General features: G+C 30.2%; 2 protein-coding genes across 2 annotated transcripts; one reads left to right on the top strand and one right to left on the bottom strand.

The window, feature by feature from the left end:
* Positions 1–4,720: 4,720 nt before the first annotated feature.
* Positions 4,721–6,795, bottom strand: LOC110630374 (WAT1-related protein At1g43650). The gene is made up of 7 exons (XM_021777838.2): positions 6,547–6,795; positions 6,187–6,249; positions 5,989–6,105; positions 5,671–5,899; positions 5,388–5,546; positions 5,150–5,301; positions 4,721–5,076 (listed from the first exon to the last, which is right to left on the bottom strand). Exons 1-7 carry the CDS (start codon positions 6,747–6,749, stop codon positions 4,899–4,901), a joined length of 1,101 nt encoding a protein of 366 aa, XP_021633530.1. The 5' UTR covers positions 6,750–6,795; the 3' UTR covers positions 4,721–4,898.
* A 1,419-nt stretch (positions 6,796–8,214) lies between these two features.
* On the top strand, positions 8,215–9,510 carry LOC122721625. The gene is made up of 2 exons (XM_043949979.1): positions 8,215–9,202; positions 9,283–9,510. Exons 1-2 carry the CDS (start codon positions 8,836–8,838, stop codon positions 9,306–9,308), a joined length of 393 nt encoding a protein of 130 aa, XP_043805914.1. The 5' UTR covers positions 8,215–8,835; the 3' UTR covers positions 9,309–9,510.
* The last annotated feature ends 6,780 nt before the right edge of the window (positions 9,511–16,290 follow it).

The raw sequence follows: 16,290 nt of genomic DNA, 5'->3' as shown, positions 1-16,290 counted from the left end.
CTATATGCACAAAGGGGTCCAAAACTACCTAAACACCCCAACAAACAACACCCATAACACATAAACATACTCATGCATAAAAACCCTCAACAACATCCTTTTACACCTCACCATGCAACTCTTCCCTTTTCCTCCATAAAACTTGCTGAAAACACGATAAAACATAAGGATCAACACTTACCTCTTGGCTGGTGTGATCCTAGCTTCAAAACATGGAGAAACCAAGCTCCTCAAGCTTCAAGCTCCACAACTTCCTCTTTTTACTCAAAACCTTCAAAACCAAGGGAACACTCATAAAAACCTTGAAAGATTTGAGAAATCTCAGGAAAACCTCCCAAGGAGAGCATAAACCCCACCTTGACCACAAAGAGAGCTTCCAGCTCCTTCCATGGCCGGTCAAAGGGGCCTTTATAGGTGGCCAACCGCCTTTCCTTCGGCTGCCGAAACTGCATGCAAAACCATGCAACGTTCGGCGGCCTATCGTGAAGTTTCGGAAGCCGAACCTATAGCACTTTCGGCGGCCGAACATTACCTTCGGCGGCCAAACCTGCATTCTGCCTCCTTGGTCTTTTCTCTTCAAAATTCAGTTCCTTTCCTTTCAAAACCATAAAACCATAAAACACTTCAAACCATGTGCGAAAACCTTTAGAAAACCTTCAGGTTACCCTTGCAACACCCCTCAAAACGAATCCGACATCCGAGATTCCACCTGACGGGAGGAATTCCAATGCCTGAACGAGCCGGGTATTACAGGTTGTTTGATAGCGGAGCTTCTCATCATGTTGTGTCGAATCCAGCTTCTTTGCAAAGCTATTCTGACTATGGAGGTCCTGAGGAAGTACAACTTGGTGATGGTAAAATGCTTGCTATATCACATACTGGTTTTGTGCAAATTCCTGCTTACTCTAAGAATTTATCATTGCCTAATGTGTTATGTGTGCCTAATCTGCGCAAGAATTTGGTTTCAATTGCTAAGTTATATCGCACTAATCATGTTTCTGTGGAATTTTTTCCATCTTATTTTGTTGTGAAGGATCTGTACACGGGGGCGTCTCTGCTACGGAGAGAGAACATTGATGATATCTACTGTGCAAGTTTTTCCAGAGTTAATTCTCAACGTCCTCAGCTGAATGTTACTACTCGGTGTCTGTCTTTGCTTTCTGAATGGCATCACAAGCTTGGTCATCCCAATAATAAAGTCTTTTTGTTAGTACTTCGAAATATTGGTCTTCAGTCTATGTCTAACTATGTTTCTAGTTTTCATTGTACTTCCTACTCTATGAACAAGAGTCATAAATTACCGTTTTCTGAGAATTCTCTTGTTAGTAATAAGCCTTTGCAACTTGTTTATTCCGATATTTGGGGTCCTACACAAAAATCTATTGATGGCTATGAGTATTATGTTACATTTATTGATCACTATTCTAAGTATGTTTGGCTATATCCCATGAAGAAGAAATCTGATACTCATGATTTGTTTATCCACTTTCAGAAATTGGTTGAAAATTATTTTCACACTAAAATTGTTTCTGTGTTCACTGATAATGGTGGGGAGTATCAAAAGCTTAAGCATCATTTTTTGTCTTGTGGTATTTCACATTATACAACACCTCCACATACGCCAGAGCATAATGGTACTGCTGAACGTCGTCATCGCTCAATAGTTGAAACAGGTCTTGCTATGTTATAATTTTTGTCTTTACCTTCTAATTATTGGTCTCATGCTTTCCAGGCTGCTGTTTATTTGCTCAATCGGTTGCCTTCATCCGCTATTTCGTTTCAAACACCTTCTCTAGATTGTTTGGTATGTCTCATAATTTTAAGAGATTGAAATCTTTTGGTTGTCTTTGTTTTCCATGGCTAAGACCATATAATAATTCTAAACTTCAGTGTCGTTCATTGCCTTGTATTTTTCTTGGATATTCTCCAACTCAATCTGCATACAAATGTTACGATCCAAAGGCTAATCGTTTGTATTTATCTCGTCATGTTCAATTTGTTGAGCATATTTTTCCATCTGAAACTTGCACTAGTTCTCATCAATTTATAGATTATTTTCGAGATGCTTCTTGTACAGGTTCGGCACAACAACAAAATTCATCACCTGTTGCACCAACTGCAGTTGCTTCGGTTCCATTGGCAATTTCTATTCCAAGTGATTCTGATTTGTTGGTTTCGAGTACTGGTTCAGAATCTATTACAGCATTATCAGCAGAATCTGATCAATCTGCCATGCCATTAATTAGTACTGAGACTCAACAAGTTGAACCTTTGATGACTGAATCTTCTACTGCTGATTTAGATTTGCCACTACCGATTGTTTCACAAGACTCAATTCCAGCTCCTGTACAACGGCAGCAGCGACAAAGGAAGCCTAACTCAAAGTATTTTAATTCTTCTTTTGTTAATCTTACAACTAAATATCCTTTACAGGATACACTCGAGCCAAGAACAGTTAAACAAGCTCTGGCAAGTTCACTTTGGCGGTAGGCGATGGATTCAGAGTACAATGCTCTTTTGCAAAATAAAACTTGGGAGCTGGTTCCGAGAGACAAACATCATCTTATTAGTTGCAAATGGGTGTTTCGGATTAAGCGTAAACCGGATGGTACTATTGATAAGTACAAGGCACGTTTGGTTGCCAAAGGATTTCTTCAGGAATCTGGGCGTGATTATTTTGATACATTTAGTCCGGTTACAAAACCGGTCACAATTCGGGTAGTTCTTACTCTTGCAATTTCTAAAGGATGGCAGTTAAGGTAATTGGATGTAAATAATGTCTTTTTACATGGCACACTTTATGAAGATGTCTACATGTAGCAACCTCCAGGATATGTGCAACTTGAGTTTTCTGATTATGTTTGCAAACTGAAGAAGTCTCTTTATGGTTTGAAACAGGCTCCACGAGCTTGGTATCTTGAACTTACTTCTTTTTTGCTCAAACCTGGTTTTCGCAAATCAAATGCTGATGCGTCCTTATTTATTTTTTCCTCCAATGGGATTACGGCATATTTTCTAGTATATGTTGATGATATTGTACTTACAGGTAATAACAATCATTTTCTGAATACTTGTGTACAGAAGCTATCTGCTCAGTTCTCTATCAAAGATTTGGGAATATTAAATCATTTTTTGGGGGTTGAAGTAATTTCTACAGCTGCAGGATTATTTCTTTCGCAACATCGACATATTGCTAATTTGTTAGACCGATTTGATATGGCTGGAGCTAAAGAGGTGAATACTCCTATGTCTGCAGGAGACAAGCTGATCTTAAATGATGGTTCTAGTTCGACTGATTCCACCGTATATCGCCAAATTGTTGGATCTCTTCAATATTTGGCAATTACGCGTCCTGATGTTTCTTTTGCAGTGAATCGGCTGTCACAGTTTATGCATGCACCGACGCAAACTCATCTTCAAGCACTGAAACGTGTTTTGCAATATCTCAAAGGAACCATATATTATGGCTTATTTCTCAATCGAAATTCCACTCATACTCTGTCTGCCTTCTCTGATTCTGATTGGGGTGGTGTCCTTGATAATGGGCGGTCTACAACTGCTTATGTTCTATATCTTGGTTCTAATATTATCTCTTGGAAATCTAGTCGGCAAAAGACTGTCTCACGATCTTCTACAGAGGCTGAGTACAAAGCCTTAGCCAATGCTGCAGCAGAGGTATTTTGGGTTCAAAGTTTATTACAAGATTTGGGAGCACCAATATCACAACCACCAGTCCTTCATTGTGATAATCTTGGTGCGACTTACTTCTGCGCCAATCCAATCTATCATACTAGGATGAAGCATCTTGCACTGGATTACCATTTTGTTCGCGAGAAAATTAATGCTGGACAGTTAAGGGTTCTTCACATAAGTTCAAAAGATCAAGTTGCTGATGTGCTTACAAAGGCTTTGGGAAGAACTCAGTTTTGTTACTTTAGAACCAAGATTGGAGTCTCTAATGGCGCCTCAATCTTGCGGGGGCGTATTAAGGATAAAGACTAACTATAACAGTTTTATCTATTTTTAGTATTTGAGTTATAGCTGTATACTTATCTTGTATTTAGTTAGTTGTAGATATTAAGGATAAAGACTAACTATAACAGTTTTATCTATTTTTAGTATTTGAGTTATAGCTGTATACTTATTTTTAGTATTTGAGTTATAGCTGTATACTTATCTTGTATTTAGACTTGTATTATATAAACTTCTGTAATATGTTCAGTAAATAATACAAAAACCCTTTTCTCTATAATCACTCACTCTATAATTAAAATTCAATGGTAAATAAGCTATTTGAATTGCATTGCTTTGTAATGAATCTACTAGATTTTCATTTGATAATAATTTTTAAAATAATATTTATTATTTTAATTTAATTAACACACTATTAGTATAATAAATTCTAAAAAGTTTTTCTTTTAATTTTTAATTATCTATTACTACAACAGTTATTTAAGCAACATAGAAAAAAATCAATAAAAAATGATCTTAAATGGGAAGAAATCGCATTTTTGTCTCCAAATTTTAGAGCAATGTCCATTTTTTTAAAAAATAAAAATTTGGCCTCATTCATATAAACTTTTTGATTTATAATAAAATTAACCCTTTTGTTTAAAAAAGAAGAAGATATTAAAAAAAAAGTTAAAATAATATTAATTTTATATTTCAATATGAGAATATTATTTTATATTTTTAAGCCAAAATATTATAATTACATAATAGTTATATTTTTTTTTCATTCCAATGGCAGCAGAAGGTACAGACAGTCAGACACCTTAACTACAATCAGAAGATGGACTTTGGCTTCTTTAAGTTGCTTGCATCAATTTTCTCTTAGTTTTGCAACACGCAGCTGGAATCTGTATAGTGCTCAAAAAGCCTAAATGCAGGTTTATCTTTCAAGATCCGGCTGCCCAGCTTTCTCTTCTTGCTGAAGCTTCTATCTGCACGTGGGAGTCTTTCTCCTCGCCATTACTTGGAGACGATTGCTCTTGGGACTTCATCTGATCTTGATCACCTTCCTTGCCTAACAACACAAGGTACAGTCCAACAATAACAACTGCTCCTCCCAGCAAGCTGAAGAAGACAAAGTCCAGTTAGTGACATTCAGCACTTATGCACAAAAGCTGAAGCAGAGTTACAAACTTACCTTCCCGATCGCAGCTTTTCACCGAAGAAAAAGTATGCCAGAATTGCCACCTCTACAGTTGAAAGGGGATTAAACATAGTTACAAAGACTGGACCTTTCTGTTTTGTGCACCACAGTTGAAGGAAGACTGTCAAAGCACAGACTACAATTCCCTGCCATTCAACATTTTCATGGTATTATTGACAACATAATATTAATCTTCATATTTGGACCATATGCAGCTCATTCATGTGCTTACAGCATAAACAATGCACCAGAAATTGATGTCGAACTTGATATACCATGCTTCTGGTTTGTGTTGTGTGCACAAGGCGAAGACAGCTGATTGTGCTCCCCCCAGAAAGTTTATCATGGCAGTCAGAGATAGTTGAGCAGGATATTTTTTCAGTGTATATACCTACAAGTTGGACATTTTTACATACACTTAACTTGCATTGCCGTGTTTCCATGGAGGCAAGGCAAAGCAAAAAAGCAAACCCATTGAAAATAAAGAGTTGAAGAAGAGTTTTACAGATATATACCTGCATAATGGCCCACATAGACCATGTTATGCAGCTTGCAGCAAGTAAAAATGAGCCCTTTATCCATTTTTGTTGAGCAGGATTACTTCTGACATGAATTGGAGCATCATGCGAACTTTGCATATCAGTTCCCTTGTAAAAGGCGAGTATCAAGGCCCCTCCCAGGGCCATTAATGTTCCTAGGATTTTAGCTATCCCACGAGGATTCCTTACATCAACAACCTCCAACCTACACAATATATATAAGTGTTCATGTCAAAATTAAGGTAGATGATTTCTTGTTTTGCAAATTTAATATTCAAGTCTTGAAGCTCCCACCTGAGAATAATCGCGAGTAAGAAAGTTAGGCAGGGAATTGTGTTGGTCATTGATGTAATGAATGTAGGAGATGTGTATTTCAAGCTTGCAAAGTACATGTTGAGTGTCAAGCTAGCCCTGGTTTTTTCATCAGCAGCAAAAACTATAAGTTCTTTTTCTCTCTGTAATATTTTGAATCATATGTACTGTTCTGCTTACCCTAGTAGAGATAGCACAAATATCTCCAAAAACAAGGGAAGTGTCATCTTTGGCCTTGCTTTTCTGCAGGAAAAATAAAACAAAAAACAAGAAATCAAGCAGTATGCCCTTTTGGCACAATGACAGGTATCCCCACTCTATAAGACTGAAAGTAAATCTTGTTTGCATCAAATCGGAAAATAAATCGTGTTCGCATCAGGTCAGCTGACTGGGCAAAGTGCTTTAGTGAGTATTTGCTCAGATCCGTCGGGCCAGCTGAAGTGCTTTAGTGAGTATTTGCTCAGGATCCAACCCTCAACATCACTTAAGATACTACTAATATTGAATATAATGTTAAAGAACTATTAGAAAGTCATGTACCTTTCAAGAAAATATGCAAAAGGAAGCACCAATGAACCGCCTAAAAAATATCGATAGGTTACATAGACATGAGGATTCAAGCCATGGCTGAAGGCAGCTTCTGTGATGAAGTAGAGAAATGAATAAGCGGTTTGAACAAAAAAGAGGAGAAAGTGAGGCGTAAATCTCCAGTTGACAATTTTGAATACATATGCATTTGCCATAATTCTTGAATGCAGGTTTTTGTATATGTTTTGCCTCTTTTTTTTGTTTATTATAGATGAAGCAGAAAATGCATTTATACTGTTTGATTAAAAGTTTCTATAGTTGTAAGAATCATGTTCTTCATGAAATTACGACCTGGAAAATTGACAGCCATCTGGTCGAATGGAAGTGAAAGAACATCATAATATCCTTGTACTGCATCATCTGCACCTCTCACTCTATTCACAACTCTTATATAAAGTCATAATCCATGGCATATGTAATTTGTGAGAAACTATGATATGCTTAACTAGATTCACAAGTAACTGGTGAAAGAAGATTAAACATTTAAAAGGAAAAATTAGCATTTTGTCCTGAGCCATGGCGAAAAACTAACTAATTAGCCCCTGCGTTTTGAAAAGTACACTAAAATAATCTCTATATTTTTGAAAATTCAACTAAAATGTCCCCGTTAAGTTTTAGCACTATCACTGTTAGTATATACAGTAAAAAGTGCGAGAGAAACTAACAGGAAGCAACTCTTCACCCTTAACACTAAGCATTACTCCCATCATGCCTACAAAGATACAATATCTCAGCATATTTTACTGTTTATTTCATATTGTATTGTGCCTTAACAAATTATAATTTATCCTTAACACAAGCACAGATATCTAAAGCAAGACATGAAATATGTTGGGTGACATTCAGAATAATTCTGGTTTGCCAAGTTTATATTTTGTGCTTTGAACAAATCAAGTTTGTTGCTCTTTCATATTTTATGCTTTGAATAACTCACTGTTATACAAGAATGTGCTTTGAATTTATTTTCTCAGCAGGGTAGCACATCACATCTTTCGTGGATGAAGCATGTCCAGCGATGTCCTTTTCATAATTACTTTTGCTGTTGATTTTATTCGATACTGAGCATAAAAATGGAGAATTGTCTGTCACTATCAACTGTGACATTCATATGCATTATTACATAAACTGCTGCAATGGAAATTCTTATTTTTTGTCCTAACACGAAAGATGAATTTGGGTTCTGCTGAAAGTAAGCGAGCTTTCCATAGAATCAGGAACAGAAGCTCAACTTGGACTCTGGGAATACCTTTGGTTCTTGCATTTTGGTTGGCATCAGAACATCTTTTCTCCACTAAAATCAACATCTAACTTAAGAAAAATTCTTTCCACGTTTTTCAATATCTTTATTTCTTTAAATATCAAGAATTATCTAGTTACATTCCTTTATTATTTTTCAAACTCCTGACAGGGGAAATCGCAGATAGGCTTGGATCTATCAAGCCTAATCCATCTAGAAACGGAACTTGGGTTGGGGGATTTGGTGCTTTAGCCTGTCCCAGCCCAGCTAGTCAAGGCCCAACTTCAAATTGAACTGAGTTGGTAATTTGTCTTTATTTTATCATCTGAAAAAATTCAAGTTAGGCTGGCTTTAAAAAATGAATACTATCTGCTTGCTAAATTGCGTGTGTGGCACCCTAAATAGAAGACTTAAGTAGAATAGTTAACCAATCACTATTTTATTTATCATTCTACATGAATACCCTGCAGTTGCTTGATGATTTCATCTTTTATTTGCGCCTGCATGATTGTATTCCATTGCTGGCCACAAAGTATATAATCACTCTAGCTTTTTTTTGAAATTTTTATTTTATGAAAGATGTGCTTCTTTGCATTAATGGGAATTGTAGAAATACAATAGAATTTTGTGCTCTCCAAGATAAAGTAAATAAAGTATCAAACATGTAAATCTTATTGTGGAACCAAATAAACACTATATTTTGTTTCCTCTTTATACTGTGATTTTATGATTGTGTGCGACTTATGCTTGTTAACAATTACTGAAGCAGACATGCAAACAATCCGACATTTCGGTGTGCACTAGGATGGAATTGTTCATTTCTCAGTCACTACTTAGTAAGTACCACCACTCACTTTCCCATGTTAATTATTTAAAATAACAAGTAGACACTTGCAAATTAAAGTTTACAACTCCAAAGAAACTTGGAAATTCTCTCCTTTACAAGAAGATACCACAGTTATACCATAACACAAGTGAGAAGAATAGCAAGTGATAAGTGAAAAATGAATCAAAGAGAGCTACTACAATTCAGAACACCCCAACATCCTTCTCAAGGAACCAACAGCTGGGGTGGAGCTTCTCCTTTGCTAGCAAGAAACATCCCCAAGGAGTCACTTGATCAAAGATACTCAAGGCTCAACACTGTTCGTATTCGCGACGAGATCTTTCCGTATCAGGCCGATGAGCTCTACTTCTCGCCTCAGGTTCATGCATCTCCATACCAATTTCCTCCCAACCCAAGTCGCAGCAGCAGAAGAGGGCTCCTTTTCAGGTTAAAGTTTCCACGGAAGGAGAGAACTGTTAGCTTAGGTTCAAATTCAAAGAAGAGATGGTTTCCTAGGTGGGATCCTAAAAACAGGTGGCCTCAAGGTTGGTGTTAATCGTATTCTTGTCTGAATAACGGCCAAGTTTCAGATTCTGATCTTGTATGTTTATGTTTGTATGATTAGTGTTATATGATGCATGCATAAGTTGAAGCAATAGTTTCATGGAAGACAAGTCGAGGAAGAAAAGGAGAAGAAGGGAGTCTTATCTATCCACTTTGAAGCAAACAATCCTAATAATTGGTATTGTTTCTTAAGATCAAAATGGACTTCTAATTCTTATCTGTATTTTTTATGACAATTCAAGCTTTTTTTTATTATTTTTTTTAATTGAATCCTCTCAAAAATGCTACATTCACGGAGACAACTTGATTAGAATTTTCAAGTATATAGCTAAATCTATCTAAAACCAATCCAATCTTAAGATTTTCAAAATTAATAAAAATATATATATATATTCTAAAATAAGTAAAAAAATTATAACAACTAAAATATTTTAATCATAATAAAATTGTAATTTAACTAATGAGAAGAATGTTATATAATCGAATAATATATTTTTATTATATTATATAGTTTTATGTTATGAATTCTTGAATAGTAGATAATAACTTAAACTTTCATTTAGATTTAATTAAATAATTCAATAATAAAAATGTGAAGGATTAAATTAATGTTAATACAAAATTCCATAAACTCAACTAAAAAAGATTAATTAAATAAAAGAATTATATGTAATTATCAACTAAAACTGAGGCTTGGGAGGGCTGTGTGGGATTTTAATGCTAGATTTAAGATTTAAGATATAATATACGAAACAATTCAGTCCAAACTTATTCAAATAAGTTTTGGATCAAATTGGTTCAAATAATTTTAAAATACGGTTAATTCAAGTTATTTAGTAATTTTATATTATTTATTATATATGATTTGAATTTACCGTATTCTACGGCAGTTGAAGGAATCAACCAACGGACGGCGGGCAGTTACAATATATAAAAAAATTCATATTTATAATTAAATAAAATCTATATTTATATTTTGAGTTACCAATAAATTGAATATGGGCAAAGTTTTACAGTATTATAACAGTATTATAAGAGATGAGAAAACAGAGGATTCAAATTGAAACTCTATTTCTCTTACCACCTATCACCATATACTAAAAGCTTATGACCCCACTTATTGCTTATCTAGAACAGGTCCTTTTTAGAAAGATTTCAAGAGGTGACTATGCTCATTATCTTTTGTCTCCATGAGTGACCGTGTCACTAACCAAGTAACCAGAAAATTTGCCTCCATATATAAAATAAAACCCTAAAGAGATCTTGCCCTTTGGCATTATATTGCATGCACCAAGTGTTAAAAACATGGAAATAAAAATAGAGTTGTCTGATACTTAAATATTAGGATTAGGAATATTCGGTTCAAATCGAAAAAATCGACTGAATCGAATTAATTTAAAAATTAAGTTTAATTTTTTATTTATTTCAGTTCAGTTTTTTATTCATTTCGATTCGATTTTTAATTTTAAAAATTTGAGTTATTTTAGTTTGATTTTGATAAAAAAATTGAAAAGACCGAACCGAACCAATTTAGTGACAGTAGTATGTTATTTTCAATAATATAAAGAGATTAAAGCATATTAAGATTAAAATATTTCAATTAAATTTTAAAATACTAAAATTAAAGTGTAAAAAATAAAAAAATTTATTATAAATTCAAACCATTCAAACCAAATCGAATCGAATCGAATTGGATTAATTCAGTTCGATTTGATTTCTGATCAAAATCGATTCGGTTTAATTTTTATAAATACTAAAATTTTAATTTGATTTAATTTTAAATCGAATCGACTGAATGCTAACCCAACATAAATATATCTCATTCTACATTGTCAATCCAAAGGTAACAACTTTGATTTTATCAAGAAACTATTTCCAATCTTAAAGTTTTAAGTCCATAGGTGAAAGCTGCGGTAATAGTTTTAGGTCTCATTGTATTTTTGTATGTAATTATTCATTTTTATAAACTTGTTATAATATTCGTGAATTTTATTTATTTATATATATTATAAATTGAAATTATAATAAAAAAGTAATTATAATAATTTAATTATAAATAGTAATAAAAATTTTAAAATTTAAATTTATTATGTGATATCTGAATGTTATCCTAATAATTTAATATTTAATATATGTTTATAAATTAAATAAATTTATTATTTAATATTTTATTATTATATTTTAATAAATTATTAATTATTTTTAATAAGTATTGCATTATTTTATTTTTTTTAATATCATAACCTTAAATTTTGAAATTGATATAGTGATAATTACAAGAACACCATATTATCTAATAATTTTATATTATTAAATTATTTATATTTTTTATAATAATTTAATATTTAATTTAAAATTAAAATATTTATTAAAAATTATATTTTCATCTGAATTGATAATATATAAATAATCTAAAGAGATGTAATGTAAATGAGCAAATAGAGAGCTCAACATATCATTAAAAATAAGAGGTTAAAATACTAAACAGTCCAAATAGAATTATAAAATTTTATTTTTAAAATTTTATTATTTGAAAAATATATATCATTAAATTATTATTAATTTAATTTTAATTTTAATTTTAATAAATATTTATTTAAATATTTTTTTAAAAAATTTAGTCTCGATTTTAATTTCATGTACTTATCTCATTCATTCATCAAAACAAAAATCAATATAAATGTAATTATTTTAATTTAGTTTATATTAACTTACAATTTAACATTTTAACTGATTTTTAATTTTTATCTATTGTATAATTACATTTTAAAAATACTTTGCATAATAATAAAAAGGTGATTTTGATATTATTAAATTTATTATTTGTTAAATATAAATTAACAAAAATTACTAAAATAATAATGTGATAATTATTTTTTATATTTTTAAATAATTTTTAAATTTTTTATTTTAATAATTGTATATAAAAATTTTAATTTTTTTAGTTATCATATATATATATATATATATATATATATATACATTTAATGATAGATATGTAAAATATTAAAATTTTAAATGCACAAATTAAAATTTTAAGATAATAATTATTAAAATATATTAAAAAATTAATTAATTGTCAAATAAAATTAATTAAATTCAAAAAATTAACAATTTTAATTTAATAATATGATATGAGGATAATTATTTTAATATTTTTAATTAATATTTAAATTTATTATTTTTATAATCTTGTTTCAAAAAATTTAATTTAAATATTATTAAAATTATTAATTTTTAATAATTATCTTACATAATTACCAAATAAAAAAATTTAAGCATACATTAATTTTAAATAATAAATATTTAAAATCATTTTAAGTGATATATAAATAATTTATTAATTTAAAATTATTTAAATAATAAAATAATTATCTATTTTAAAATTTAAAATCAATTATATATAGCTAAATAATATAAGGATAAAACCGACAATCTTAAGAATTAAATTATTATAAATTATTAAAATTAAAAAAATTAAAATGTTATAAAAAGTAAAATTAGAATGATTAAATTATTATAATTTAATAGTAAATTTTAATAAATAACTATTTTATTAATAAAATGAAATCTTAAAATTGAATTATTTCTCATAAAAAAATAATAAGGACCAAATTATTGATTTTATATAGTTTCAAAAAGTATATTATAAATTAGCTACAGTTATAGTTTGATTCAATTAGGGGTGAGTAGTATTTGGTTCAAATTGAAAAAATTGACCGAATCGAATTAATTTTAAAATTCAGTTTGATTTTTTATTCAATTTGGTTTGGTTTTTAATTTCAGAAATTTTGGTTATTTTAGTTCGATTCGGTTTTTAATTTCAGAAATTTTAGTTATTTTGGTTCGGTTCGGTTTTGATTAGAAAAAAATTAAAAAAATCGAACCGAACCGATTAGTGATAATAATATGTTATTTTTAATAATATAGAAAAATTAAATTATATTAAGATTAAAATATTTTAATTAAATTTTAAAATATTAAAAATAAAGTGTAAAAAATAAAAAAAATTATTAAAAATCAAAATCGATCAAACCAAATCGAATCAAATTGAATCAGACCGATTCGGTTTGATTTAATTTCTGACTAAAATTGATTCGGTTCAATTTTCATAAATACTAAAATTTTGATTTTCAGTTCGATTTGATTTTAAACTAAACCGAAGCGAACTAAATCAAACCGATTCGGTTCGATTTGATTTCTGACTAAATTCGATTCGGTTCAATTTTCATAAATACTAAAATTTTAATTTTTGATTCATTCGATTCGATTTAATTTTAAACCAAATCGAGCGAATGCTCACCCCTCGATTCTAACACATCCTACTCAAATTGATGTAAAATATCTTAATTTATACAAAATTAGGGTTCAATTGGTAGTCAATCTGATTTGAATAATTCAATTTGAAAATGACATGTACGGGTTAATTCAACCAACTGAATTTTATATAATTAATCAAAATAATAAAATTATTTTGAAAAATGATATTAATTTTACTAAAACAATTCTCTTTGTAATGGATGCAAAATCATTTATATGATCACTACAAAAATTCAAAAAAATAATAAAATTAATTGAACACATGTATATATATTCTGATTTAGACAAGAATTCTTCTCGGACACTAAAACTAATTAGACAATATAATTATGATTTTTAAGAAATAAATAAAATTCTAATATGCATGTAATCAATCATCAGTCTCCCTCATACTTTGTTGTCCTTAATCAGTATGGAGAAAGACTTTATAAGCTTAAGCCAACGTTCTTTTGGTGCTAATCATCATTAGATTCCCTATCATAGATTTGTTTTCTCCTATCCTTTATATTCATTTTTTAATTTTTTTTTTCATTCACCAACTCTACTGAAACAAAGATAGATTGTTAATATCATAAAAAAATAAAATAAACAGTTGATTAAATATAGTATGGATCGTATATGAACGATATGTTGGAATAAACAGTTCTCTTAGAATTCCCTCAACGATATCCCTAAAAAGAAGATTAAGTTGGCTCTTGATACACCATCTTCCTTCAACCTTTTAGTGAAATAAGATAAAAAAAAAAAGGAGAAAATTCCTAGACCGGCCTCATTGTCTTCGTTTCATAGAAACTACGAAATCACTCAAAAACACTTTTGACATTCAGAGGTCGCAGACTGACCATAGAATTCTGTTGAATAATCAATAAGTAGAACGCATGAGTTTTCGGCTTTCAAATTCCGCATCCCTTAAAATAATAAATATTCCTTTCAAAATTAAATTCTGAATCCGAAAAAATTTCTTAATTTAACAATAACCATAAACAGAAACTATAAATTAAAAATCCATCAAGAACCCAAGAATTTAATCAAGATATTTTTACTGAGTTAAAATAAAATAAATTGTTTTATATAATTTTTAAAAATTATTATATAGTTTATTGAGTTAATGGGCACTATGGATTTAAAATGGGTGTTCCATTTTCTAGGCCATCAATATTGACTAAGTGAGAAAGAGATCAAAGTATTACTCATGAGTATGAAGACTATGGAGTCACCTTCAAAAGATTACATGTTATTAAAAAGCTAGGCTGCAAAATCTACCTAGGATCATTCTGCTTCCCTATCCTCTTGTGGGGATGACTAAAGCAACAATAGCTAGCCCATGTAAATTATGAATAAAATTAAAATATTATTCAATTAATTTAAGGGTAATTTATAAAAATGTTTTTTTAGTATTATACCTTTATTTATATTCAAATAAGAAATTGAAAAATAAATATTTATAAAATCTATTTCATTAAAAAAGGTGAAGAGAAATCATTCTTGTTTGTCCCTTAGCATTCATGATCCTACTCATTTCTTTCACTATTCTATATTCATGGGAAAATGACTTATCATTTCCATCACTAACTCTTAGCTTATGCATGCATAATCTAGTTGACTTTATCTCTAAGCATCTAAATTAGCATTACTTACTACCCATTAATTCCTTATTAATTAAATATATCTTAATAATAATAATTAAACTAAAAAAAATTAATAACCATCCAAAGTATTTCAATCTTTTCACCATCAAATTAATCAAAGAAAAATGGTCAAAACCTTGCATCATTATCTTCATAAGTTGATGTTTTGACCTAGTTATAAAATCTTCCTTTTAGATGATGCAAATGAAGACCGGTAGATAACATTAATGAAATGTGATTTTTTATTAAATAAAATAAAATAAACCACCATGCACCACTATTTTTACTATGTTTTATCTGATAAATTTTTTCATATCGAGTCAAATTAAATTGCAAACTCTATTTTTGATGATGCTCTTCCGTCGTTTTTTCATATTATTTGCATAGCTATAATTGAGGAAATGATTCTGATATTATTATTTTTATTAAAGTAACGCGAGTGTTTGGAGAGAGCGTGTGATCAGTTATATGAACAGTTGAGATCGAAAAATATCGAATGTTGCTTGGTGTTTTCATGAAAATTTAAAGGACTAAGTGTCTCAGCAACTTGTTATACCCATAAATGCATCAAGTCTCTAAGGTGAAGAATCTCTTGCCAATAAGTTACTTTCTAACATTTATGTAAATATAATCCATCAAAATTAGGTTTAATAAATTAATATGTGAAAAAAATAACTCAATTTAGTATGTATAAAGCATAGACTCAGAATCTAACTCCTTAATTTCATGTGTTTGAGGTTAATTTTATAATTAATTACAACTAGCATAGTTAAAAAAAGAACAATACATAATTGAGTAAATCATGATTATGTCCAATAAACAATTTTGTAATGAAACCAATTAAGGATTTACTTCCGACAAATTGAATCTTTTATAGACCAAAGCAAACATATGTAATCTGTAAATGGCTGTTTGATCATGTGAAGGATCAATTTCACTGTCTACTTCGCTCAACCCATTTGTTGTTTTCTTGTCATTTTGTTCGTAATGATCAATAATATCCAGCTTAATTTATATAATTACTGTATTTGCTGTGCTATTTAAATTTAAAAAAGTGAATAAAATGATTAAAAATCAATGGCATTAATAATCACTCAAGATCGATCCCCACTGTTAAAACA

Source organism: Manihot esculenta, chromosome 13 (genome assembly GCF_001659605.2).
Source record: "Manihot esculenta cultivar AM560-2 chromosome 13, M.esculenta_v8, whole genome shotgun sequence".
NCBI lineage: Eukaryota > Viridiplantae > Streptophyta > Magnoliopsida > Malpighiales > Euphorbiaceae > Manihot > Manihot esculenta.
Note: the sequence above shows the minus strand (reverse complement) of the source record. Positions and strands in the feature narration are given on the sequence as shown.

Coding starts and splice junctions, on each gene's coding strand:
- LOC110630374 (XM_021777838.2), bottom strand. CDS start 6,749: ATGGCAAATGCATATGTATTCAAAATTGTCAACTGGAGATTTACGCCT. Junction 6,250..6,546: donor TTTGCATATTTTCTTGAAAG/GTACATGACTTT, acceptor TTTTTCCTGCAG/AAAAGCAAGGCCAAAGATGA. Junction 5,302..5,387: donor TCTGGTGCATTGTTTATGCT/GTAAGCACATGA, acceptor GTTGAATGGCAG/GGAATTGTAGTCTGTGCTTT.
- LOC122721625 (XM_043949979.1), top strand. CDS start 8,836: ATGAATCAAAGAGAGCTACTACAATTCAGAACACCCCAACATCCTTCT. Junction 9,203..9,282: donor TAAAAACAGGTGGCCTCAAG/GTTGGTGTTAAT, acceptor TTGTATGATTAG/TGTTATATGATGCATGCATA.